This window comes from Suncus etruscus, chromosome 3, assembly GCF_024139225.1.
Source record: "Suncus etruscus isolate mSunEtr1 chromosome 3, mSunEtr1.pri.cur, whole genome shotgun sequence".
Taxonomy (NCBI): Eukaryota; Metazoa; Chordata; class Mammalia; order Eulipotyphla; family Soricidae; genus Suncus; species Suncus etruscus.
Window position 1 is genome coordinate 109,725,692 of NC_064850.1, and position 27,858 is coordinate 109,753,549.

General features: G+C 42.4%; 1 protein-coding gene and 1 non-coding gene across 2 annotated transcripts; one reads left to right on the top strand and one right to left on the bottom strand.

Annotated features, from left to right (window-relative positions):
* LOC126005281 (small nucleolar RNA SNORA51) lies at positions 1-137 on the bottom strand. The gene has a single exon (XR_007494436.1). It is a non-coding gene; the product is annotated as a small nucleolar RNA SNORA51 (small nucleolar RNA).
* A 3,459-nt stretch (positions 138-3,596) lies between these two features.
* On the top strand, positions 3,597-5,138 carry TIGD4 (tigger transposable element derived 4). The gene has a single exon (XM_049769620.1). The coding sequence runs from the start codon at positions 3,597-3,599 to the stop codon at positions 5,136-5,138; it is 1,542 nt and encodes a 513-aa protein (XP_049625577.1).
* Positions 5,139-27,858: the final 22,720 nt, after the last annotated feature.

The following is a 27,858-nucleotide window of genomic DNA, read 5'->3' on the forward strand; positions in this document are numbered from 1 at the left end:
TTTTGTCCCCCAATTCACAATACAGACCAGGCATAGGGCCTGGATTGAGGTGTATATGGGGTGCATTTACTGTACCTCCTCATTCTGTGCAGTCAGTGTGACTACTTTAGTACTGTTAATCTCTGTGATAGCACTTTGGCCAACACTCGCTATTGCCTTTTGGTTGGGAAAAAGTTCCAAACAATAAGGCATCTCCTTCTTTTAAAGAATATTTCCATTTCTTTTATAGCTAGTGGAATTGACTACTGCTGGATTTGGAGATGAAATGATAAGATCACAGTGGTTACTTAGCCTTTCATCAGTAATCTTTACTATTGGCATTGAACAATAGTCTACAACTTGTATTAAATCATTTCTCTGCTATGGTACTTTCAAGGGTAAAATCAATAATAAGTTTAATTGACAAAATGAGTACTTCTAGGAAGTATTATCAACTGCCATTACTCCCTGGAAAAAAAAAGCTCATCTTCTAATTTGGGAAAATGGGAATGCCAATCACATTGAATTGGCTATATTAGTTCTTTCGTGTATATATGAAAAAGTTAAAAGTTCTGGTTTAGGGATAGGAATGTGATTATTTGAGAGTAGATATGGTGTACCTTGCTATGGAAAAATATAGTTTTACTGTTTTAAAATGACATATCGGCTGTTAACTAAGGAAACACTTTATAATCTTTCTAAATAAGCATATTTTTAATTTTATCTAGATAAGTTTATATTGTTTATGTATACTGGTATGAGGAATGAGGTAAGAGGTATGAGTGTATATTGTTGATGTATATTGGTATGGGGTATGAGGTAAGAGTAAATTTGGGGGGCCGGGTGGTGGCGCTCAAGGTAAGGTGCCTGCCTTACCTGCGCTAGCCTAGGAGACGGACCGCGGTTCGATCCCCCGGCGTCCCATATGGTCCCCCAAGCCAGGAGTGACTTCTGAGCGCATAGCCAGGAGTAACCCCTGAGCGTCACCGGGTGTGGCCCAAAAACCAAAAAAAAAAAAAAAAAAAAAAAAAAGAGTAAATTTGGGTTGAGGTAAAAGTAAATTAAAGTTATTTTTCTCTAATTCTTTATTTTCAAATGATAGATGGCCCTGCAAGTTTTTTATTTTTTTTATTTTTTTTATTAGTTCTAACTGAATTTCCGAAGGCAGGTTCTTTTCTTTTCTTTTTGGTTTTGTTGTTGTTGTTGTTGTTGTTGTTGTTGTTGTTGTTGTTTGTTTTTGGGCCACACCCGGCGGTGCTCAGGGGTTACTCCTGGCTCTCTGCTCACAAATAGCTCCTGGCAGGCACGGGGGACCATATGGGACACCGGGATTCGAACCTACCACCTTAGGTCCTGGATCAGCTGCTTGCAAGGCAAACGCCGCTGAGCTATCTCTCCAGGCCCCAAGGTTCTTTTCTTAATAAAAATGAGATATCTATGGAAAAATCATTTTGAAGTCTTTGTAGAGTTAAAAGAAATTGAAGAAAAAATGTATAGAGAGATCCCATAAAGGAGCAAGATTTTTTCTACTTGAATTGTCACATCTTCCTTATAAAGGTCAGTCCTTCCTAACTGTTAGGTAAGATCCCTGTGAAGGGGCAATAATTTCATAAAGGCTTATTCTGTGGAGGCCTGATAGTTTTCATTGCTCTTTCTGGGTAAGACTGGATGGGCTATGGAAATGCTGGCTTAGCTTGTACTGGGCATAGAATGTTTTGCTCTCTGAAGAGACTATTCTATTGTGACTCAAGAACACTGGTGCAATGGAAAGACTTGTCCTTGACCCTAGTAAACCTGGATTCCTGTGTGCATGCAATTAACCACATTATATCTGTGTGCATTGGAATCTGGTTTGATCTAGTTAAACTGCTTGTACTACAGGAAGTAAAGAAGTCTGGAAACTAAAAAGCTTTAGGCTATCATTATTAAAACCTTTTTCTTCCATTGTCATCTCCTTCTTCCTCCTCCACCACCTCTCGTCTTCCTTGGGGAAAAATCTATGCTTTCATCAAATCTCAGTGATTGTGTAGTTATTGTGAGGTGCTGTGGCTTTTTTTTTTAATAAGTAAACTGAAGTTGAGGTTCCTGAGACTACCCAGCATCATGTAAGTCCTTAGTGACAGAATCATTGTCACTTCATGTCTATATATTTTTTTTTTTTTGGTTTTTGGGCCACACCCAGCGATGCTCAGGGGTTACTCCTGGCTGTCTGCTCAGAAATAGCTCCTGGCAGGCACGGGGGACCATATGGGACACCGGGATTCGAACCAACCACCTTTGGTCCTGAATCGGCTGCTTGCACGGCAAACACCGCTGTGCTATCTCTCCGGGCCCTTCATGTCTATATTTTACATAGAGGAAGGAGGTTACAGCCTGGGGTAACTTGCCTGACTACTAGGAGTTAAAAGCAATGGCATTCAATCTCCTGTCTGCTAGCCAGTGTCAGGCCACACGTGGAAAGAAAAGGTTGAAGACCACAACAATTTGCTTATTTCAATGCATTCTGACTAGTGTTTCTGGATTCTGCACACCTTGGTAGAAAAGCTAAGGAGATTTTGAAAATAGTAGGATAAACTCAGATGCTGATTTTTAATACTTGTAATAGAATCCCTTGATTGGAACTTAAGTGAAGCATTTCCAGCCACTCTCCTATAAAGGGGACATAGTCTCCCATGTACTATTAAAGGTTGGGCCTTGTGACTTCTGTTGGAATAGTTTCAAGAAGGCAGAGGGGAGCAGTGACTTCATGGGGAAAATAGCAGCCAAAGATCCAGCCAACATCAATTTAGGGCTTTAATTTTGGTAGGCTACATCTTTAAAACAGATTACATTTGTCTGACTTATTTCAGAAGTCTGTAGTACCAAGTGAGAATTTGGATGCACAGAGCAGAGCCAGAGAGCCTTTTTAGAGGCCCAATTCATCGGGAGGTAAGTGGCTCTCCTGCGAGCTTGGGAGCTTTCTTAAAGCTGGGTGCTTTGAGAAATGCACTCCTGCTCTTTTCATTGTGAAAGTGTAACTAACTTGTATAATAATTCTTTCAGATATTCAATTAATAGATCAATGCAAAAATTGATGTGTGTTTTTTTATTTAATATTTTCTAGAGACAGAAGATACATTGGCAAGTCTTAGTATTTTTCCATTTTCTTCTTCACCTGATGAGATTTGGAAATTAATGGATGGCATTTTATTTGAAAATTACTGAAAGCTTTTTCTCCTTATCTTGGAAGCCTTCTGTAGAGAATTAATAGAAGGCTGAATGTGCTCATGGATAAAATGGATCATCTTAAAGGATTGAAGTTCCAAAAATATATCAGCAGGACTGGGCAGGTTTGACATAATGAGATTTCTATTTTAACTTGACTCCTCGAACTTGGAATAAACTATAAAACAGAAATACACAAAGGTCCTGAGAAGAAAGTTTCTCCTCTAAAATATTCCAGCTGCATCTAACTTTTTTCTCCAGATCCTTTGAAATTTATATTTAGTCTTTGATTTCTAAGATGATTAGACATATTTAATATGTGACGTGGGCCAGAAGGCAGAAACCTGCATTATAAAATAAATAAATGTGATTAAAGGAAAAAGAGGAGAGAAAATACCCGAGTGCTGGCGAAGATGGCTGAAGCCTTGGTGGATGCCTCGCCCCTACCCGGAACAGTAAAGAAAAAGAAGAGTCTATCTATTGAGGAAAAGATTGACATTATTAATGCTGTGGAGAGTGGGAAGAAAAAAGCAGAGATTGCAGCCGAGTATGGAATAAAAAAAAATTCATTGTCTTCGATAATGAAGAATAAAGACAAAGTTCTAGAAGCCTTTGAATCTCTGAAATTTGATCCAAAGAGAAAAAGACTGAGAACTGCCTTTTACACAGACCTGGAAGAGGCATTAATGAGGTGGTACCGAATCGCTCAATGTCTGAATGTACCAGTTAATGGGCCCATGCTGCGTCTAAAGGCTAATGATTTTGCCCAGAAACTGGGTCATAATGATTTTAAGTGCAGTAACGGCTGGCTGGATCGTTTTAAATCCAGGTACGGTTTAGTGTTCAGAGCTCAACCTGTAGAAGCTACCAGAGTATCAGCAGACCCTTCCACTGTCTGGCACCAAAATATACTTCCTTACTATTTAAATGATTATCATCCCAGAAATGTCTTTAATATCAAAGAGACAGGACTGTTGTATCGAATGTTACCTACGACTACTTTTGCGTTTAAAGGAGAAACCTGCTCCATTGGGAAGCTTTGCAAAGACAGGGTCACTCTGGTGGTGGGAACTAACATGGACGGCTCGGAGAAACTTCCTTTGCTTGTCATTGGGAAAAACAGAAACCCCCATTGTTTCAAAGGGATCAAATCCTTGCCTGTGCATTACGAAGCTAACACCATGGCATGGATGACCTCCCAGGTTTTTGAACAATGGATGCAGCAGCTTGATCAGAAGTTTCAAGCCCAGCACCGAAGAGTGGTGATTTTCGTTGATTCTTTCCCCGCACACCCAGAGGTAAAGAACCTAAAAGCCATTGAGTTGGCCTTCTTCCCATCATGTTTATCATCCAGACTTACAGCCATGAAACAAGGTGTGATTCAAAGTCTGAAGATCAAATACAGGCACTCCCTTATCAAGAAGTTTCTGAGCTCCGTGGAAGGCGGCAGAGAATTTACCTTTTCTCTCCTGGATGCGGTTGACACATTGCACCTGTGCTGGAGATCTGTGACCCCAGAGACGATCATGAGGAGCTACGAGGAGGCGGGCTTCAAATCTCCAAAGGGAACGGAAAGCAGAAAGAGCAGCATGGAAACAGGGTCAGGGCTCGACCTAGTTGAAGATGCCCAGGCAGCAGGAGTGGAGTTTCCGGAAGGGCTGTCGCTAGAGGAGTACGCGGCCCTCGACGATGACTTGGAGACCTGCGAAGGGGCAGCAAACGGTGACTCGGTGTGGACCAAAGAGAGCCAGGCCGAGGAGGCTCGATTTTATGCATCTGATGAAGAGGAGGACGGGGATGTGCTGGGATCCGAACTCCCTTCGCCCTCAAAATCAGAAGCAGTAACTGCTCTAGATACACTGAAAACTTTCCTTAGAAGCCAAGATATAGATGATGGGCTTCATAATTCTTTAGCAGACCTTGAAATTTTTATCAGCTCTTTATCAGCTAAATAACTAGACACTATGAAAGAGTAATGCCTTTGTCTGGTGTTTTATTTTACTATATAATGTATGTAAGGGGGAAAATACCACTTAAACATCAACGAAAACCGAGTATCCTATTTGTGTAATTCCAACTAGCTTTTATCTAGGCAACAAAGCTCCCTAGGCAGACAGACTAAGTGATGATTAAGTTCATGAAAAGTAAAAATTTTAATTTACCAAAAGTTTGGGAACATGAAAAGTGGTATTTGCAGAAACCTGTATTGAAACATATATGTCAAAAATAGGAAGGACTCCTGTTATCTTGACTTATATGATTTTGAATTGGTAAGAGATTTTCTTTTTTTTTAATTTCAGATCAAGATCTATAATTTATTTATCTACCTCATCTGAAAACAAAGTATTTATTGCTTAAATTTTTATTTTTGATTTTTTTGGGCCACACCCAGTGACACTCAGGGGTTACTCCTGGCTACGCGCTCAGAAATTGCTCCTGGCTTGGGGGACCATATGGGGATCGAACTGAGGTCCATCCTGGGTAAGCCGCGTGCAAGGCAAACACCCTACTACTGCACCATCTCTCTGGCCCCTAAATATTTATTTTTATAAAAGATATATTCTAACTAGAATAATAAATTTCAAGTATTTTAAGTCACTTGATTTTTAACCAGTTAATTTTCCTAATAAATTATGAAAAACTGCTGGAAATAAAGTATGACATAACTGTATTCCAAAATGATTACAAATATTCCTTACTTCTTGCAGGTTGTTTCTATATAAGATCAAATGAAAGAGAATCAGGTTTTTTTTCAGGTATAATGATCTGATCCAAATTCTTCCTAAAACCTATATGTACACATATATGTTTAAGTTGAAAATATAGTATTGAAACATTTATTAAGCTCTTATATTTGTGTTTTAATAAGTTTCAAAAAAGTAAACCTGAAGATACACATGAAGTTACTAAAAATAATTTTATGTTCTTACACAGTTTTCTAATTTTAACAGCTGAAGTTCTTAGTTACATTATTTGTTTTGAATTTTATTTTAGGAAATACTGTTATTTTAGTATACCTTATGTATTAGATACTTTTCTCCAAATTCAATGGATAATCTATTAGGTTAAATTTTTGTTTGAGAAAGTTTTGTCTCTAGAACACTTAAAAATTGTATAAATTATTTACTCCATCAAAAAAAGTCTTCAGTGAAAAAGTAAGCAGTATGAGAGACTTTTCTGTTCTTTATTTTTAAATACTATGCTTATATAACACATAACAATTACTATGGGGGGTTTCCTTTGAAAAGTATTTTCAAAGAAGTATAAAACATATGAATTATTTTTGTTATTAATCTGTCAAAAAGACATTTGGGAGGAAATATTTTAAGAAAGTGTTTTTATTTCCTACTATTTATTATTTTGCTTTTGAAATTTAGTAGTAGTGTTAAATGTATTAAAGTGAAGAATGTCTCTTTAGAGAAAAATGCATTATTTTAATTTAATTAAAATTATTTTATGAATAATTTGACAGGCTTTTAATGTGGTGAAACCACAGCTCTCCCATCACTAGGGTGTCTGATATGGGGTCCTTGAGATAGTTTTTCTCTTCCTTTATCTGTACCATTTTGATAGAAACCATCTTTATTGAATTATTCCAGATATCCTATTACTTCAGGATTATTATAGAAGAATTATCAGCTTTATTTTACAGCTGAAAACATTGAAATCTAGAAAGAGATTATGGTTAAAATGCCAGAGTTGAAGGACCAAGAGATAGGCATGTGCCCAACCTGAATTCTCTTCCTAGCACCAAAGGGCCCCCAAAGCTTCCCCAGGTACAGCCCTGAGGACCCCTGCCCTTTTGGGTACAGCCCAGAAGCATCTGAACTCTCTCTGAGCTCCTTGAGCTCTGCGGGGCAGTCTGGGTGATCTCAGTACTTCAGCCTCAGGTCCTTGCATTAAGTTTCAAGAAAGCTTAGTCAAGAATCACTATGGAGTCCCTTAGTCTCCTGAGCACCCCAGTACCCTAAAAATGCCAGAGGCAAAACCAAAATGCAGTAGTTCCTGTCACGTAGGCTTACACTCCTCTGCCTGCCTCTAACACAAGGCTTCTTACCTATAAGGCCTCTTATCTATTATTAGCCCTGGGTTTCGGGGTGAAGTATTTCAGAGATGGGCTGTGTCTAGGCTGACAGCAGCAGCCACAAGATCTCTACTGAATATGTTGCTTCTCAGGAAACAGCAGGGCTACTCCTGGTTTGATCATTCTGGACTGATCTAACAGGCTCCAGAGCAGTTCCACTGCACATCCTTAACATGACTAGTATTTCCAAAGTGCTCAGAGTCCCTTTCCTTTTAGCCCTGCAGGACATGACCCAGTTTTCACTTCTGGGATAAGCAATGTTACTATAAAGAACTAGAAGAAGATGCCTGCTCATGCTAAGTGCAGTGAGTCAAAAGGGAAAAGTGAAATACCAGCTGGGTCTCACTCATTTAAAGGAGAGTATTAAACACTGCAAGGGTCTCATCCCCAGTGAAAAAAATCCTGAGATTAGTGCCAACAGAACAGTATGAGAGGCTGCCAAGGGGGATGGGAGAAAAGACTTTGGAATCATGATAGAGGAGTCCTGGCATAGGTGGTGAGGTGATGAGTAGCATTGCAGGTATTAAACAATGTCAGAACTGTTGTAAACCATCATACCACAATGAAAATTGATTAATTTAAAAATGCCTAGATTGAGGGGACTGGAGAGATAGCATGGAGGTAAGGCATTTGCCTTGCATGCAGAAGGATAGTAGTTTGAATCCCAGCATCCCAGATGGTCCCCTGAGCCTGCCAGGAGCGATTTCTGAGCGAAGAGCCAGGAGTAATCCCTGAGTGCTGCCAGATGTGACCCAAAAAAACAAAAACAAAACAAAACAAAAAAAGCCTAGATTGAAAGGTGAGATCAACTTGACAGTAATATGTAGTCTTCTGTGTATTTACAAGATTCAGGCTTAAACAATATTTGTTTGTTTGGTTTTTTTAACGAAAAGCATTTTAGGGGTCGGAGAGATAGCACAGCACTAAGGCCTTTGCCTAGCATGCAGCAGATCCAGGATGGGCAGTGGTTTGAATCCCGGCATCCCATATGGTCCCCTCATGCCTGCCAGAAGTGATTTCTGAGGGCAGAGCCAGGAGTAACCCTTGAGTGCCGCCGGGTGTGACCAAAACGAAAAGCATTTTAAGGGGCCAGAGTGATAGCATGCAGACAACCCGGGACAGACCTGGGTTTGACTCCCGACATCCCATATGGTCCCCCATTGCCTGCCAGGAGCAATTTCTGAGCACAGAGCCAGAAGTAATCCTGAGTGTCGCTGGGTGTGACCCAAAATCCAAAAAAAAAAAAAAAAAAAAAAGAAGAAAGAAAGAAAGAGAAAGAAAGAAAGAAAGAAAGAAAGAAAGAAAGAAAGAAAGAAAGAAAGAAAGAAAGAAAGAAAGAAAGAAAGAAAGAAAGAAAGAAAGAAAGAAAGAAAGAAAGAAAGAAAGAAAGAAAGAAAGAAAGAAAGAAAGAAAGAAAGAAAGAAAGAAGAAAGAAAAGGCATTTTGCCTTCATGCTAAAGAAGTTGGGTTATGAGACTTTGGGTGTTAAGAGATTTGTTTTGCATAAGGCTAACCCCACTGCAGTCCTGAGCAATGCTGGGAGCAACCTCCTAACACAGCTGGGAGTAGCCCCTCAGTACCACTGACTGTACCCCAACACCACCTCCTCCTAAAAATATAGTTTAACTTTATTCCTCCTGAACAATCACTGCTGCATTCTTTGCTTTGTTTATCTTTCCTATAGAAATACAAAATTGGGATTCAGTGTCACTTTTCTTCAAAAATGAACTTCACTTCACTTGCTTTTCAGTAGAATGTGCTATTAATTCAATTGTTCTTACCATATAAATTCCAACTGTTTTTAACAGTTGCTTCTTTACTTGCAGCAAGCAATAAATCTTTTATGGGGCTATGGCCACAAAAGCTAGTGTTTGGAGGCTATTGCCTCTGCTCAGGAACCAGACCACTCTTTGCAGTGCTTAGTGGACCATTTGTTGCTGGGGACTGTTTATGCTAAGCATATGTTTCAGCCCTTTGAGCATTCTCCCCTGCTCAAACATTTAACCATATTCTGAGGAGCAATTGTGATGCTTTGCATGCATGAGGCCCTGGGTTTGATCCCTGGCACCACATGGTCCCCCCAAGCATTTCCAGGAATGATTCCTTAGAACTAAGTCGAGAGTTTCCCCTGACCACTGCCAGGTTTTGCTTAATACCCCTTAACCCCCCCCCCAGACAAATAAAAGAATGGAATCCAAGATTTGGTTTGATTTCACTACCTATGATGACTGAGTTAAAGATTCAGTTGAGGGTCAAGTTAGACAATGAGCAAAGTAAGGCTTATGGATTTCATGTCGCTTGCATGGCATCACTTTTGAACCTGAGACCAAAAGTCACCCTCCCTTTTGCAGTCTACAAATGGGAGGGAGAGGGCAAGAGGGGATGGAGTGTTATTAAGAGCATCCGGAACAACTATGGTGTGCAAGAGCATTTCCAATCATTGGCTTTGGAGTTAATTAGGAAATGGCTTAGAGAGGTTTGTCCCTGAGAAACAGCAGCTCCATCCACACAGCCCTAGAGTAGATGTGATGAGCAGGACCCTGGAAGCACAAAGAGCTACCTGGCACAAGGAAACCCAGAACTCTATGCAGTTGCCAGCAGAAGAGCCTAGCACCGCCCATGGGAGAGAAGCCTAGATTGGAGGCCATAGTGTGTGAACAGTGAACTTCAAAAAATTTCACTCCGAACCCTTGCTAGACACATGTTACATCTCTGAATCTTTAAATGAAACAATGAGAGGGTGCTTCATTTGAGTTTATTTTGAAAGTGAATGGTATTTTGTATGAGAATGCATTGAGTAAACTTGAAAGTGGTTCTCAAAGGTAAGGTATAGATAGAAAGGTACCCCCACTCTCCCTTACTACCAATTGTGCCAAGTATTTTCATCGTGGTCACAAAAGCTCAATGACAATTTCCTCATTTAAATTCTATACAATAAAGTAGGAAGCCAACAGTTCTAGAAATAGGCAATTTATCTGTAAAACTAGAAAATGATTTTCACTCTGGATAAGGAAATATAGCAAGTTGAAAACCTTTGTTTTTATTGAACTGATTCACATGCAAACCAGTTCAATAAGTTATCATAAAATAGCCCTGACTTATTAAAGGATCCAATTATATAGGAAGTTCACATTGAACTTCATCAATAGGTTCTTGGAATTGGCAACTTTGAAAGAAATGTCATGCATAGTTTTAATGTCCCTTCATTCAACATTGCCAGTTCACTTAAGCAGAAGATTCTTCCTGTGTTGGGGAGCAATAAAAGATAAACATAGAATGCTTTTCACTTTTTCCCTCCTGCGAGTGCAATGGGGACTGCAATCCCAGTGGTGCTCAGATATCTGGGGACCATGTGGGGTATCAGGGATCACCCAGGACAGCCTCAAGCAAGGCAAACACCTTACCTGCTGTACTATCTCTTGGGCCCCTCACTTCACTTTTAATTACTACCTCCCCCCCCAACTTGTCAAGTTCAAACAAAATGAGTTGTTTTATTTTAAGGTAAAATTATTATTAATTTATTATATCTTCCCAATGGCACTTATCAAATACAGGCAAAATATTGACTAGTTGCTCTATTGTCAAACTAAAGGAAAAGCAAGTTGAGATAGTTTGGTTTGCTTCACTAGGAAGAATGCTCAAACCTTTGTTTGGATTTCCCCTGACTTCCTCTTTGTAAGCTACCAACCTCCGCAGGTTGCTAACGCAGAGTCATTGCCTGTGTTTTGGTTGGTGCCACACCTTAATTTCTCTATTGCAAAATAGTGAACTCGGCAAAGAGATAAGAGCCATTTCAGGTCACTACGTGCCATTTGAGGAGCCACTCTCTCCCAATACATATCTCTGTAACTTCAAAGTAGCTTGACCCCACCCTTACCTTCTTAAGTGAGTAATAGCATTTCACCCTGTTCATGTAAGGGACAGTCTTCTATCAAGTTCAGTTAAAACAGGTAAAGTTGCCAGAAATTAAGGAAACATAGCAAGTAAAAAAAAGTTTCAGGCCAATGAAATATGACCAGGCTAATTTGTTATCATTGCAAAGGCAGTTCGTGATGTACTCAGGAAATAAGACAGGTAATATTCCGAAAGAATAGTCATTCATCTGACGAACTCTCCACTCATATTAGCTAACTGACTTTAGCTTAGCTACTTACGGAAGATTGGAGGGTTTGGGTGGAGTTTTCCAAATAGAATTAATTCAATCCTCGTGACTAATGATTTAGGGGCAGAGGAGTGGGAGAATGACTCTATTCCACAAGAGTCATCACTGACGATTAAAAATAAATCTCGGGCCCAAATAGATAGCACAGCTGTGTTTGCCTTGCAAGCAGCCGATCCAGGATCAAAGGTGGTTGGTTTGAATCCTGGTGTCTCATATGGTCCCCCGTGCCTGCCAGGAGCTATTTCTGAGCAGACAGCCAGGAGTAACTCTTGAGCACCTCCGGGTGTGGCCCCAAAACAAAAATAAATAAATAAGTAAATAAATAAATCTCTACCCCCCCACCCACCCTGTCCTGGAACTAGCTGTTTAGTGGGCTAGTAGGACATGCAGATGCAACTCATCAATGTCACAAATGCTGAAAATGCAACCTCAAGAGACCTTCTGAGCAGTGAGACCTGCTTCTATAAAATCATAGATTTCCTCCATTGGCCTAGGGCAGCCTGGAGCTGAGATCAGAATGATAATAGACAATGGCCTAGCGAAGGAGATGAGGAAACCCATCTTGAGCCAAGGTTGAACCAACAGCCAGAAAGCAAATGTCTGAGGGAGGAGAAGGGCTAGGTCTGTGGTTCATTCATGCCCACACATGTCAAGTACACACTTTACCTGTTGAAGTTCTGGGTACAATGCCCAGCACCTTTACCACCACATGGAAGAACAAGGAAAGCACCAAGAGGCTGGCAGAGGTCCAGTCTTACCACACAAGTTAGGAGTTGATTGGATGCATAGTCACTTGCTTGTTCATAAGAGATGAGACTTTCCCATCTTTGTTTCTCCAACTTTGGGCCCTAGTGAATCCAGGGGTCCCCCTGACTTTTTAAAAGTTAGAGTTAAGCCACTTTAAACTCAAGAAGACCTATGTGAGAGCCTGGTCTCACTGAGAGATGCGGAGACAGCTCAGAATAAGATCAGTGGGGCTGAGGAGCTACTATCCTAGCAGTTTGAGCCACCCAGGTCTGGGAACTCCTAATTCCCATGTGTATGCACCATAATTATTCCTGCTTTTGTCACTTTTATTTCTATGTTTCTGTTATTTGCTCTGATTTGGTAGATTATTTTGGTGTGTGTGTTAATTGCTTTTTAGTTTTCCATTAAATGAATTAATGGTCCTTGCTTCTTATGTTGTTGGTTTTATTATTAGTTTTTGTTTTTGGAGCCAGATACTGCATGGCACAGGAGCTATTCTTTGCTCTGTGCTCAGGAGTTATTCCTGGTGGTACTCAGGGGACCAAACAAGGCTGGGGGTCAATCGCATACAAGGCAAGTGCCTTACCCCTGCATTTTCTCTGACTGGGGCATTGCTTTTTGACTGCACTATTTTAGCTTCTGAAAGGTTTCCAAGGACTATTCTGCCTTCAGAAAGTTGGGGAAACTTCTACTGAGACTCAAAAAAAAAAAAAAAAAACCACAGGAAAACTGTTAAAGAGAAAAACAGAGCTAGAAGTGGACTAGAGAGATAGTACAACAGGTAAGGCACTTGCCTTGTATAAAGTTGATCCCTCCCTCCTATATGGTCTCCCAAGCATCACCAGGAGTGATTTCTAAGTGCAGATCTAGGAATAACCCCTGAGCAACACCGGGCGTAGTCAGAACAAAACCCATAACAAAACAAAAAGAACCTGTAACATCTCCTCAACCCCCAATATTTTTACACAGTGGGTGCTCCATTTCTTTTTGGTTCATACTGTAAGTGGCAAACTGGAGGAAAAGGAGGTCTATTAAGAAAATGAAAGGAGGTGAGTTGGACCCAACAGTTCCACTTGAACCCTCAATTCTGTTTCTTCCACTTCTCCATAAGTATGTGCGATTATTCTGTATACTAAGGGAACATGTTGAAGGTCAATTGACACCAGCTCTGTTCAAATGTGGTGGAGGTTTTAGTTTTGGGAACAGCCTGAATTATATATAGACTAATAATCTCAAATGGCCTCACTGAGAATCCACAGCCCATCTTCAATGCTATTGGAAAATAAGTCAATGATCCTCCTGAAATTTAAATGATTTAAGGTTGAAACCTCTCAAAACACTTGAGGGAGGAAGGGAACAGAGCAAAAAGCAAACCTAATGTTTATTTAAGAAAAAATGATTCTCTGTGTTCTTCCTGCCACGCCCACCATCCTAGAGAAGAGGAACCGGAAGTGGTTGCATAGGAGTTAGCTGAGCTCAGGGCTCAGTGAAAGTCTCATAGGGGGCTTGAAATCATGGCCAGGTGATTTTGGATATTGTGGGGTCTTGTTTGGGGGTTTGTTTTGGGATTTGGGAATCATGCCCTTTAGTGCTTAAGAGACTATGTAGTGTCAGAGGTCAAACCTGGGTCGGCTACAGGAAAAGTGAGGCTCAGCCTCTGGCCCTATGTTGGTGTTTTGCTCAGATGCTGAGGTGATCCTGAGCACATGAGACAGAAAGAACGTTTTTAGACCACTTTATTGTCTTCTCTACATGCTGTGATTTTCCTTGGAGTATGTCCACCTGTGAACCCATGGACAGAGAGAGGCCTTGGGAAAGGACATTCACCCAAGTCTGAATGGTTTGAGCTCCACCCCATCTTGAAAAGACAAGCCAGACCTCTTGAACACAAACTTCTTTAACAATGCTCCTGATTAAAATCTGGTTCTTTTGGTTTTTATGTCCTATAAGAACTTTCCCCCTCAGCCCAGATCTTTTTTTTTTTTTTTCAATAGTATGTGGATTAGACTCACTACACTGAGCAGGTGGAGAAAGTCCTCAGCATCTGGGAAAGGCAGAGATACTAATTAAGTGCCCAGAGAGCGATTTTACTGTATGGGAATCAGCCAAGTACTTGTGCTGGGCTCTGTGGGACCCGAGAGAGATGATGCTATGTCTTTAATCAGGCCAGCGAAAAAGCTGACACTTGCTTATAAACCTCGCCATGCACCCTAGGGAGGACTCCAGATGTTCAAAGCTCTCTGAGTAAATCCAGAAATCTTGTCAAGTTCCATGAGCCTGGGAATTGTGATGTAAGTTCAGCCTTTGAATAAATATTACCCGTGGGTGGGTTTATGGGGATTTTTTGTTTTCATTTGAGACTATTCAAGGTAGAGTCTGGCGTTGTTTACTTTGAACTCAGCAGAAAAATCACTGAAACTTCAGACATACTTGGAGGCCTGGAAGATGCTTGGAGGCAGGAAGAGCTTGCCCAGAGAATGGGTTCAAGTACAAACTCCGTGTCACCAGCATCCCTGGAGGTGAATCTGAGAGCTCTACAGTTAGGGGTCCCCAGCAAGAAAGGACCTTGAAGGCTTAGAGATTTGAAAAGCACCCAGGGCAGGGTCAAAAAAATTGTATAAGAGACAATACACTTCGCTTAAACACAGCTGTAGTGATTCCCATTTGGGCACACACACCTCTGAGCATAGAAACAAGAGTCCTTTACATGCTTGATGTAGCCTAAAACAAAAAGAAAAAGGTACCAAGGGGGCTGAGAGATAGTACAGGAATTAGGGTGTGCACATGTCGGGCACAGTCCTATACCAAAGGGTCTTTCAAGGAATAGCCCTGGACAACGTCCATAGCCCTATAATACCAGCCTTGGTATCCTGGATGATCTCAGTATCAAGCCCTTGGGTCCTCGCACTGAACCACCAGTCTGGCTGGCTGAGTATGGAGTAACTCCTGGGCACTGTCTGGAAGTGCCCCCCCCCCCCCAATAAAAGTCACCAAGATCAAGAGTGAGGATGAGAGCTTCATTCCCACAGCTGCTCAGAGGATCCTACAACCTCACTGTCTAAAGAAGGAGAGAACAAAAGAAGTTGTGCTTGTAGTAAAGGTGACTTGAAGGTATTCACCCACTCTCCTACTAAACTCAGGGCGAATCTTTGGAGAATCCTTGGTTTTCAATTCTCTTCTCATTGACTGAGAAAGGAAATGAAGTTTGGATTTTAGAAAACATGAATCTGAATTTGTTGAAAATGTTTGGAGACCCACCATTAAGACCCTGCTTTATCTTTCCCCCATTTTCAAAGTGAAGACAAGGAAGGACCCCTGATTTTGGAGAGACCAGTTAATCTCTGAGACCTCTGATCTCTGAGGAGACCAGCTCTGGCCTGCATCATTCACTCCCTTCTCATTCAAGCCTTTACATGCAAACACTTTAGGAGCTTTTAATAGAATTGTTTTTCTAAACTTGTACTGGAATGAAGCGATTTGATCTTCTTTTACACATTATTTTTAACTCATCTTAGGATGTTATTTTTAATATCTTGCTGTTGTATTTTTTACAAGGAATCTACTCCCCTTGCCAAGTCCAGAAAAAAAAATAGCTGTCTGGGACCTGGTGTGTACTAGAAGCTGATGATGATGAGGCTCTGGAATTACGATCAACCTCATACCTCCTTCCCCAGCACTAGTTCTATCATTCCCTGGACTATAATTCAGTGAAGAATCAGAAACATGATGCTTTTTGTTTGCTTATGATGTTGTTGTTTGGGGGGGGTGTACTCAACAGGATTCAGGAATTACTTCCTTCTTTGTGCTCCAGAGTCACTCTTGGTAGTGCTCAGAGAGTCAGGTGGTGTTGGAGCTGGACTCAGGCAGGTAAGTATGTGCTCAGTCCATTGAATGATCTTTCCAGCTCAAAAGCACAATTGTTAAAACTGAACATTACAAGGACGAAGACATTGAACATGATGAAGGGATTAAGGCACTTGCCTTGCATGTTGCTGACCCTGGTTTGCTCCCTGGCACCATTTGGTCCCTAGCAGGCATGCTGGGTGTGGTCCCAAAATCCAAAACAAAAATGAACAAATAAACAAACCCTGAATATTAAATGACTCAGTTTATTTTTATTTTTTAGGAAGTATGTATTTTCTGTTTGGGGCATAAAATACAAGAAAGTTAAGGGGCCGGAGAGATAGCATGGAGGTAAGGTGTTTGCCTTTCATGCAGAAGGTCATTGGTTCTAATCCCGGCATCCATCCCATATGGACCCTCGAGCCTGCCAGGAGTGATTTCTGAGCGTGGATCCAGGAGTAACCCCTGAGCATTGCCGGGTGTGACCCAAAAACCAAAAAAAAAAAAAAAAAAAAGAAATTTGAGATCATATCATCATCATTAGCCAAGTGATTTCAGAAGTGGGAGGAAGACCAGGGTGTCAGGGTGGGCATTTTGAGAGTCTGGTGTGGGAACACAGGAGATAGAGGGCCCTGTGGGTCCCTTGGATTTTGCCATTAGTCTTGGATGAGCTAGAAACTCTTTAAAGGAGAAAGTGCTGTGTGTGAGACTTCAAACCTAAGATAGCTGGTGTGAACGTCCAGAGCAGCTTTCCTACAGAGGGAGCAGAGCTGACAGGTGAAGAGCAAGACCTTAAATCAGGGTGGGGAGAACTCATTGCCTCACCTCAGGCAGGCACATCTATGGCCCAAGTACAAGCCCCACCCGATTGCGCCCAGCACCAAAGATGGTGCTGGCTCCCTTCTGGCATGCTGCCTGTAAAATACCCACCAAGTCCCATTGACAAATGATCCCAAAGGCAATACTGTCCTGTGAATGCACACATGTGCTCCTGCTGCTGCTGTAAGGGTTGGGCTTTGAAGTGTTGAGTGGAAGACTGGGGCTAGGCAAAATTGAGATAGCAGAGCAGGTCAGAACATTTTTGTTATTTTAGTTGTTTTGTTTGATTTGTTCAGGTTTTTTGGGGGGGTCCACACCTGGAGGTGCTCAAGGGTTACTCTAGTTCTGCGCTCAGAAATCACTCTTGGCAGGCTCAGGGATGCCAGGGATCAAATCTGGGTCAGCTGCTTGCAAGGCAAACACTCTCCCCGATGTGCTATTTATTGCTCTAATCCCAAGATCTGAACATCTTAAATTTAATTTTATTTTTGGTTTGGGGACACACCCAGAGATGATCAGGGTTGCCTCTTGGTTTTGCTCTCAGGAATTACTCCTAGGAGTACTTGGGATTTATATGGAATGCGGGGATTGAAACCCAGTCTGCTACATGCAAGGCAAGTGCCACCTGTGCTGTAGTATCTTTGGTATGTATGTCCTGGTAAGTATGTCCTGGTCATATGGTAAGTATGTCCTGGTCAGAACAGTTCTTTCATGGTCTAGAATTTTACTCTTTACAGTCACTTAGGAGCAACAGGAAAACAACTGGCTCAGGTTACTACTTAGTCCTCACCCTGGTGACAGAAGCAAGAGGACAAAATGAACACAATTCCCTGGGGCCTGAGAGATTGGACAGTGAGGAGAGAGCACTTGTCCTGCATGCAGCCAACACAGGTTTAATCCCTGGCACCATACAGGGTCCTCAGAGCACCTTCAGGTGTGTCCTCTGTTGGGTGTGGCCCTAGCAACAAAAGCAAAAGGCACTCACTCATTGCATGAAGGGGTTTGGCAAAAGAACAAATCAGTCACTACTCAATTAAACTATTAGATTTACTTTCTCCTCCTCCTTCTCCTCCTCCTCCTTTTATTTTTGTTTTTGTTTTAGTTTTTGGGCCACACCTGGTGACGCTCAGGGGTTACTCCTGGCTATGTGCTCAGAAATCGCTCCTGGGTTGGGGGACCGTATGGGACGCCAGAATCGAACTGAGATCTGTCCTAGGTCAGCTGCGTGCAAGGCAAACGCTTTACCACCACACCACTGCTCCAACCCCTCTTTTTTCTTCTTGAGAAAACTTTATGAAAGTTTTGTTTGTGAGTCCTTTAGATTAGCATTAGCTTTATTTCTGAAATTTTTTTCAATTGAAGTGTATTGAGGTCTCACGAGGTGTAACTATTCCTGTTCCAGGCTTAAAAGGCTGATCTACTGCCAACCAATGGGAACTTCCCTCCACCACTGTCCCTAGGTCCCTTCTCATTCCCACCCCTTTCAGCTTCATGTCCAGTAATCATGTCCAGTAACTTTGTTTCACAGAATCTGTGTGTGTGTGTCTGTGTGTGTGAAGACACAGAACTTGCACAAGGTTAATTCACAGAGGAATTTGCTATGGCTCCTCATGGTTCCCTGGCTCAGTGCAGACTGTGCAACCTTTAACCACCCTCCTCTAAACTGAAGAGGCCTTTTCTGTTCCTGAAGGCAATTTAAGGCCCAATTTGCTTTGCTTTCGTGCATTGGGGGGGGGGGGGGATATATCTCCGAAGGGCTGTCCAGAGTCTCTCCCAGTGATTCTGAGTAATAATTGTGTGGGGAATTATTTAATTTCTGGACTGAGAGGTAGGAAGTACTTAGACCAGTGCAACATTACTAGATGCCTTTCCCAGTCACTCTGAAACTCATCTCTCCTAAGTATTAATCCTAAAGCACATTTCAATCATGTGCTCCTAGGATGACCTTGAGACCAACCCAGTATCTAATTGGAAAAATTGATTGACTTCTGACTTTAAAATCACCTTCACTTACTTGCCCATTAAGGACCATCAATGACCAGTTTACCCTAACGAAGGTGAAAATCCAGGTTAGGGAGTTGAATGCAGGTGGAATAGGCACTGTTTTGTTTTGTTTTGTTTGTTTTTAAGAGCTCATGTCCCTAAAAAATAGACAAGAAAGTGACTGGAAGAAAAGTCAGGCAATTTTTTATTACTGTTATTATTATTATTATTAATTATTTAGCCTTTGGGTTAAACGGAGAGGTGCTCAAAGGCTCCTCCCAGCAGTGCTCTGGGGCCCATGTGTTGCTAAGGCTGGAACCTGAGCCTTTTGCCTGCAAAAGTGCTCACTAGCCCTTGAAGCCATCTCTGCTAAAACGTTTGCATGATTGATTTTATTTGTGACATAAAAGTCTCCTTGTCACTTTCAGGAGGGTCAGTGAGATTCTTGTTCACTGAAATATTTGGTCTCAGGAGATGAAATAATATTGAAAATAAAGTGGAATGTCATCTGCAGTGAAATGAAGTGCCTGGGAAGGGAAGGAGACAGACCAGGATGATGGAGTTGCCCATCTACAGCAGGCGGCCATTTAGCATAAGTTAATTTCCTGGGCATCTCTGTCCCGAGGCCGCTTCTATCTAGCTAACACCATGATGTGCTGGAGGTGACACAGGACTCCCAAGAGAGAGGGGGGCTGCAGAGAAAGGCCTTTTCCAAGGACAGGATATATTTTATGCATGAATTGCAGGAGCCTGAGAAAGACTGGGAAGAAGCTGAGTATTGCTTCTCATGTTTATGAATTTTACTTATTTTGGGCTTGGGAGCCACACCCAACAATGCTCAGGATGCTCCAGTTCTGTGCTTTTGGGTTGCTCCAAGGGCCACTCTGATGACAGGGATGTAGACTTGGGTTTTTTTGTTTGTTTTTGGGCCACACCTGGTGGTGCTCAGGGATTACTCCTGGCTCTATGCTTAGGAATCTCTCCTGGATAAGGGGACCATATGAGATGCCAGGGATCAAACTTGTGTCAGTCCTGGGTCAGCCACGTGCAAGGCAAAAGCCCAACCACTATGCTACCACTCCAGTCTCATATTTTTTTCTATATGCAAAGCAGGAGTTCAACCATCGAGCAATATCGCTACTCTTCTTTTTCTTTTAGACTCCTGCTATCCTGGTGTCTTTGTCGCCCCTTCTCTAGAATTCATTTGAGCACCAAGTTAAATGATAGCTCCAGGAGACACAAATGGGATTTTAGAGGGCATCAGGCAAAGTTGTGGCATATATTGTAGCCATTTAAAAGTAAGTTCTTGGCTAACTTTCTGTGAGAATGGATTATAAAGCTTGTCAGTCAGGTTGTACACACCTCTTAGAATAATTGGACTGAATATTAGACAAACAAGCCCTGAAGACAATGGCAAGCCATGTAAAAAAGCAATGACCAGAGGCTGGAGATAGTACAGGGGTAAAGTACATAGTAAGGTACATACCTTGGACCCAGCAGACCCTACTTTACTCCTGAGCACTGCCTGGAGCAATCCCTAAGCACAGCTGCATATAATTTAAAAACCCAAAATCTGTTAAAATTATAAAAATAAAGAGTAACGCGAGGCTGGAAAGATAGCATGGAGGTAAGGCATTTGCCTTTCATGCAGGAGGTCATCGGTTCAAATCCTGGCTTCCCATATGGTCCCGCCCCCCCCCCCCCCCCCCCGTGCCTGCCAGGAGCAATTTATGAGCCTGGAGCCAGGAATAATCCTTGAGCACTGCCGGGTGTGACCCAACTCCCCCCCCAAAAAAAGAGTAACGCAATCCTAGGAGTAGCTTCTCAAGTACTACTAAGAACAGCCCCTAAGTTCCCTCCCCAATAAAGCAAAACAAAAAAATAAAAAGCATCAAATAAGAACATGGGGGGCTGGAGTGGTGGCGAAAGCCGTAAGGCATCTGCCTTGCCAGTGCTAACCTAGGGCGAATTGTGGTTCAATCCCCCATTGTCCCATATGGTTCCCCAAACCAGGAGCGATTTCTGATCACATAGCCAGGAGTAACCCCTGAGTGTCACTGGATACGGCCCCCTGCAAAAAATGAGAACATGGTTTATTAGGGGGGCATACACCCAACAATGCTCATTGCTTACCCCTTACTCTGTGCTCAAGAATCATTCCTTGTGTTCCTTAGAGATGCATATGTGCTGCAGACGTGTTGCTGCGTCCCTAAGCAAAACCTTCGTAGGGTTCGGGAACCTTTATGGGGAGAAAGCGGACACACGAGGCGGACTGATATGAAATATGTGTGGGGTCAACACCTTTCTGGCAAGAGTACGACAAATTTAATCTTCAGGCAAGAGAGTATATAAAGGGAAAAAGGAGGCAGTCATAACATGAAAGGAATATGCAATGTACATTGTTTGATTTTAGAACATACACATAGCTTTAGGTGGTTTGTAACCTTAGAATAGAATAGGTTTCAGTTAGGAGTTGGAAGATAAAAGGAAGGCTAAATTCTTACATATCAAAGTAGTTCCTGGCCCTAGGTGTCATTACTGATGTAAATTAAGGGATAGCAGGAATCCTGGTTTACCCCTGATAACAAATATTCTTAATCTGAGGGAAATAATATTCTAGCTAGGGGGTAAGACCCACTTCCTATGATCTGGTAATAGAAAGAGAAAAACACTAAAGAAAGAGGTACAGAATATACTTAGTAAAATAACCTAATTCTACACTGACCAAACCTGTTTGTAAACAGGTATTCAAAATGACAGGGAGAGTCCCTGAGATTAAAATCATCTGCTGTTGATGCTCAAAAGGCATGGAGAGAAGACCATTGTCTTGAAGATGCTATGTTTTGACTTGGTCTTCGGAAGTAAAAAGCCTGACAGAAAGAGAAGTAGCTAGCTGGGCTTTGAGTTACAAATATACTAAGCCAGCAGGGAACTTTTGGCGGGCTTTCTTGGTACTGAAATTTCTTTGTTTGCAGGATAGCTAAGGCTGAATTTCTGTAGTGGCAAAAGAGACAAAATTCAAATAAAGAGAAAATGTAATGTCACAGCCGTGTCAGAATTATAGCCAATAATCCACGCAAAGGGTCAATAATTGATTTCTCTAAACAGGCCTTTTGGCAGATAATTCTTGAAGGAAGGCACTGCACCAGGAAGGCAAAAGCCACGTCTGGTGCGTGCTACCTTTTGCGGGTGGTGACACATATGGGATGCTGGGGATCAAACCCAGGGCAGCTGCATGTAAGACAAATGCCCTATTCACTGGCTATCCCTCTGGCCCTGAGCCCATGGCTTCAAAAAGCTTGAAATATTCTGAAAAATGAGAAGATGATCTAATGTTTTTTAATGATAAGCAGCTGTCCAAAGCAGTTCTTTGGAAATCATCAGTTCTTTGGAAATTATCAGTGCTTTGGAAGGTCATCCGAAATGTTAGCCTATTCTCCTGAAGTATACAGGAAGGGTTGTACAGGCCTCAGTGACATAAAGTGAGGAGTGGGGAGAATTTGGGAGCCTCTTGGACAAGCAGTCTGGCAGTTCTTCATTGGGTAGGGTCCCTCTGTAGGGAGGCCAGGTCTCAGGATGCCAAATGATGTCATGGTTCTTAACAAAGGAAAGACCACTAGAATAATGCCAACTTCTGAGCCAGTTTCCCTAGCTAGAACAGTGCCTTCAGGCATCCCTTATCTCCAACAGAGCTTCAGGGCCAATCCTTGTGCCCTAGGAGGTTTGGATTGAGAAATCAAATGGAATCATAAGGTACATAGGAAAGTTTGCTGGGTAAACCCAAAGAGCAAATTCTCCTATTTGAAAGCATAATAAATGTTTTATATGTTAAGTAAAAACATAGTTTTCCTACTTGAAGCATAGCACAGGGTTCGGGGTGGTGGTAGTGAAGTGATTTTGTACACAGCTGACCATGGTTTGATCCCTGGCATCCCAAATGGTCCTCTGAGCCTGCCAAGAGTGCAGAACCTGGAGTAATCCCTGAGCACTGCTGGGTGTGACCCCAAAACAAACAAACACAAAAAAAATACACTGGGAATTGCGCTTTGGGTGATAGAATAATTTGGAACTTGGATGGTGGTGTCAAGCCCTTACTTCTAACTGTGCTCAGGAATTAGTCTGGCAGTGCCTGGGTTGGGGAGGCATATGTGGTGTTGAACAGCAAATAGAGATTGATGACATGCAAGTCTCTCTGACCTGGTGCTTTTGTTTATGAGGTAACTGTGTTTAAAGCAGCACTCAAACCATTACACTTTAATTTTAACTGACAGAATTGATGATTCAGTTAGGCCATATCTGGCAGTGCTTAGAGGCTACTCCTGACTATGTGGTGCCTGGCAGATCATATGGTCCTGGAGATTAAACACAAGCCTGGGCCAGAGCAAGGTGTTTGCCATTACATGTAATTGACTCAGGTCCTATTCCCGGCACTCCATATGTTTCCCCAAGATTTCCAGAAGTGATTCCTGAGTGCAGAGCCAGAAGTGAGCCTTAAGCACATGTGGGTGTGGCCCAACACCTCCCAAATAACAACAATAACAAAAAAGCCTCCTTTATGCCTACCAGTGTTCTGATTTTTTGAAAGGTACTGGGGCCCTCCAGACAGGTTTTCTGAGGTGAAACTCCCTTTATATTCTGGACTCCATCTTGAGGTAATCATTCCTTGGTCCTGAGCAATACATTAATAACTTGTAATATAAAAAAGATTCAGCAGGGGCCAGAGCGATAGCACAATGGTAGGGCATTTGCCTTGCACGTGGCTGACCCAGGGCAGACCTGGGTTCAATTCCCAGGTCCCTTGAGCCATGAGCGATTTCTGAGCACATAGCCAGGAGTAACCCCTGAGAGTCACTGTGTATGGCCCAAAAACAAAACAAAACAAAAATCAGTAAAAATAAGTTTTTAAATCCCTGGACCAACAAAAGAAGTTGGTATCTTTTTATTTTGCCTTTCTTTCTTAGCAAAAATAATTTGTCACTTCCATCGTCCACCCAGTTACCAAAGGGAAAAAGGCATAAAATAGCACAGATAACAAAGAAACAGCAAGAAACCGCTGAAATATATTTTTAGAAATAGGTAATTTTTGATTTGGAAGAATTTCAAAATAACATTCCATTGGACGCCATTGCATTGGCTGCAACTCGGCAGCCATGTGGTAGCTCATTTAACAAAGATCCACAAAGTGGAACCTAGCTAATGTTCAGTTTCTTCTCATGTGTTACCTTCATGGTTCACTATTAAATTCTGTTTTCTGTGGATTCACTAGCAAGAACAGGACCACATCCATCTGGCAGGACACAGGGTTCTGCACCCCTCCAGGGATCAAATCCCACAGGCGATGAGGCCCATTGAGACATTTTCCAGGTCATGGAGATACACCATATAGACTTACTGTCTCTGCAGGAAAACTACCCATTTATAGTTGGGGGTGTCCTGGAGGACTGAGAGGGGGAGAGGCATGTGAAGGGTTCCAGAAGAAAGAGAGAGACACACACACAAAGTGGGGTTACCTTTCTCTTTGTAGAGACTTGCTGAGTGACACACATGCAATGCTCTCACAGCAGCTGACCTGTTTGCATTTGCTGTTTGGGGATGTGGTGGGGAGTCATGACTGTCACAGCTTGAGGACTCTTGTGTGTACTTGGGGTCATTGGGGCTGTGCATGCAAAGCATATACACCTTTAAGACAGCAGCACCCTGGCTCTATTCTTGTGCTTTCTTTTTTTCCCCACCCCTTGTGCTTTCTTAATTAATTATATGAGATTAAAATATAATAATAATATTAATAATAATAATAATAATAAAGGGGCCATGCCTGGCAGTGCTCAGGGTTAAGGGTGCACTGTAAGCTGAACCTAGGGCCTTGTACATGCCAAGTATGTAGTGTCCATGGGGGCTGTTATTGCAGTGACATCCACAGTGCTGGAGTGACATGTGAAAACAAAGATTGCCCTTTCTCTATCTTCCTAAAGTCTATTTTTGTTTGTTTGGAAGCAAAGCCTAAAAGTGCTCAGGACTACTTCTAAATCTGTGCTCAGTTATTATTCCTGAAGGGCTCAGAGGGCCATATGGGGAGCCAGGGATCAAACCTGGGTTAGTTTTGTGCAAGGTAAGCACCTGCTTTCTGTACTATAGCTCTGATCCTAAACCATGTATAGGCAGGAAAAGGAAGTGAAATCAGCTAAGTATCATGACCTTAAAACCTTCTTCCTAAGCAACCCTCTCTCCTCTGACCCTTGGTTCCTGCTCCTTGCCCTTGGGTCTCCTCAGTGACAGGCTCCCCCAAACCCATCAGGAGCTCCAAGGCTACTAGTTATAGGGGAGAATTACAGGGATTAGAGGCCAGGGGTCAGGCCGCAGGGCTGATGGGGTTCTTGGGGAGGCTGTGGTAAGTGGCTCTAGCTGTTGGTAACCCACTTCCATTCTAACAGTTGGTCCAGCCATGCTAGTGGGTGTCAGCGTTACCTCACTATGTGACCAACACTTGGCTGAATCTCTCTGACTCAGCTTCTCATGCAGCAGAGTTGTTCATCTGCCTCCCAACCTGCACTCCAATATCATAGCCAGTACCTAATTACTGCCTGGTAATAGAAGTTAGAAGGGTTTCACCTAAACTTCACCATTTTATTTATCAGAACTGCTGGTGCAACATTAAACAATCTGTGCCTCTTTCCTCATCTGTAAAATGAGATAAAATGAGACTTTACAAAGATTATATGCACTAGTACATGGAGCTGAGCCTTGTCTGACTAGTGATAAGGCAGGGAGGGCCAGAGGGAGTGTTTGGTGGGCTGGGGTGTTTGCTTCAAGGGCAGCAGGCCCCGGACCTTATTTTTGGTACTGGAGAGTCCCCTGAGCACTACATCACTAGGAGCAACCTCTGAGCACTTATCCTGGAGTAGCCCCAGGCACCGCTGTGGGTTGCTCAAAATTAAAAACATCAATATTAATAAATATTTTAAAAGAGACTAATAAAGCACAGCTCAGTGCCTTAATAACAAGTCAGTAGCACTGAGTTGACAGCTATGGGTACAAGAGGGGCTCTGGGCTCCAGTTATGAAAATGAAATCCTCGGGTTGACCAGATGGGCAGTTTCATTTGCCAGAGACTCCAGTGCCCCTATGCAGATAGCTCCCAAAACAAACAGAAAAAGCCTAACGGCTTATTTTCTGATGCTTCTATGCTTTCAAAAAAACTGATTCTCTGAATCACCCAACACCCTGCATCCTCTTTTCTTGCTAGCCGTGCTATGTTTGTTTTCTTTTTCTATTCTTCCCTTCTGTGACCTTGGCACATCACTTTCTGGACTCTCACTTTCTCTTCTGTTAAACAAGGAGCAAGGTATGAGACTCAAGCAAGACAAGGGATGTGCATGGATATCTCCGGGCTATGGGCAACAACGTACAAGTGTAACAGAGAGGAGCGTTTGTTATGGTTATTTAATTATCTGAGCACAAATTTCTCTCTGGGGCTGGAACTGCTCCTGTCAGTTGCATTAAAGCCACAAGAGAGACAACAAAACCCGAGACAGCAGCCGAGAGATTATATAACTTATAGGCAGGTAGACCAGAAGGCTGGAGAGTGAATGACTAGTGGAGTCCACTGTTACCCTCCGTGGGCTGGAGAAGTTGATGTCCAACTATATTTTCTCTTCACTGATGGCAGAACAAAGGAAAGTGAACAGTGGCCACTGGGATTCTCACTAGGGGTGGGGAGTTCTGCTATGGAGGATAGCTGATGACTGTGTCTACACGGTGTCCTCTGTATTATGTAAATATGATTTGCAGTAAGAACCTGAAAAGGAGTACTGGAGTCCAGAGCAGAAGACAGTTGGGAAGGAGCACATGGGCTCCAAGTAGAAAACTGCTGCAGCTAAGAAACCTGGGGAGACAAATCTGAAATCATCCTAGTTGTCCCCAAACTGCCAGGCTCACCTTTACGCTTTATTTGAACAATTTTTTCTACTTAACTTTTGCCAACTGATTGACAGGTAGCTTCTATCTGAATCTGTAGGCCCATTGATTAAAAAAAAAAAAAAAAAAAAAAAGGTCAGTCATATCTTTAGGTTGGAGTCAAGAGATAAGGGGTGTTTGTCCAAAAAAATCCTGGGTTCCTATCTAGTTCCTGCTCCCTGGCAGTTGGCAAATGACTTGTGGGGTACCACTTGGGCTTCCTATTTGTGAGGTTGAGGATGATGGTTGTTGGCGGAGGGCTTGCCTGGTGCAAAGCAGACGCTCCATAGCGCTGTTCCCTGGATTCGACTAACACGACTACTTCCTCCTTCTGAAGTGCTGTCCCTTAGATCTCAAACTGTGATTTCAGTGTTTTCAGGTGTCAGTGTTCTAGCCTGTCATGTGCAAAATCTGTTGTCTCAGGAAAGCACATCTCCCTCCTGGCTGACTGGCTGTCTCGCTCTCAGCTGTCTCAAGCTCCCTTACATCTGCTCTGAAGGCAAATACTCTGTTGTTGTGCAAAGGAGAGAATCCCCACAGCAGAAACACAGAAGCTAGAATAATTGATTAAAGTACCTTCAGACCGGATGAATCTGTACAAGAACCTTGATGAAGGGGTTTCCATTTCCCATGGTCACAGAGGTCTCTTCTTTGCCAGTTGACCTATAACCTTATGTTTGTTTTAGGTTTGCCGCAAAAAATTGACTGTCTGCATTGTGAAATAGTCCCAGTAAATTTGGTGAGCGTCCAACCCATACATGATTCCAATTTCTTTTCCTTATAACTTTTGAGATTTAATCTCTCAGCAACTTGCAAATACAAGATGTAAAAGGGCAAGGAGAGATCTCCGTGAAGGAGTGTCCCCCTTGTAGGTATGAGGTGGAACATGGGCCACAGCTAAGTGTGTCGTCTCCTTTCTTAGCCAAAGACAGGGTATTGGGTACTCGGTTAGTAATTTCTGTTTCCCCTCAGTCTGTTTCACCAGTTTGAGTTTTCAAGAGAGCTGGCGTGCAGGGATCGCTTTCTACCACTAGAGGTCACTATTTAAACAGGTTGAAGGCCTGAGCCTTAGCCAGGCACTGAGG

Coding starts and splice junctions, on each gene's coding strand:
- TIGD4 (XM_049769620.1), top strand. CDS start 3,597: ATGGCTGAAGCCTTGGTGGATGCCTCGCCCCTACCCGGAACAGTAAAG.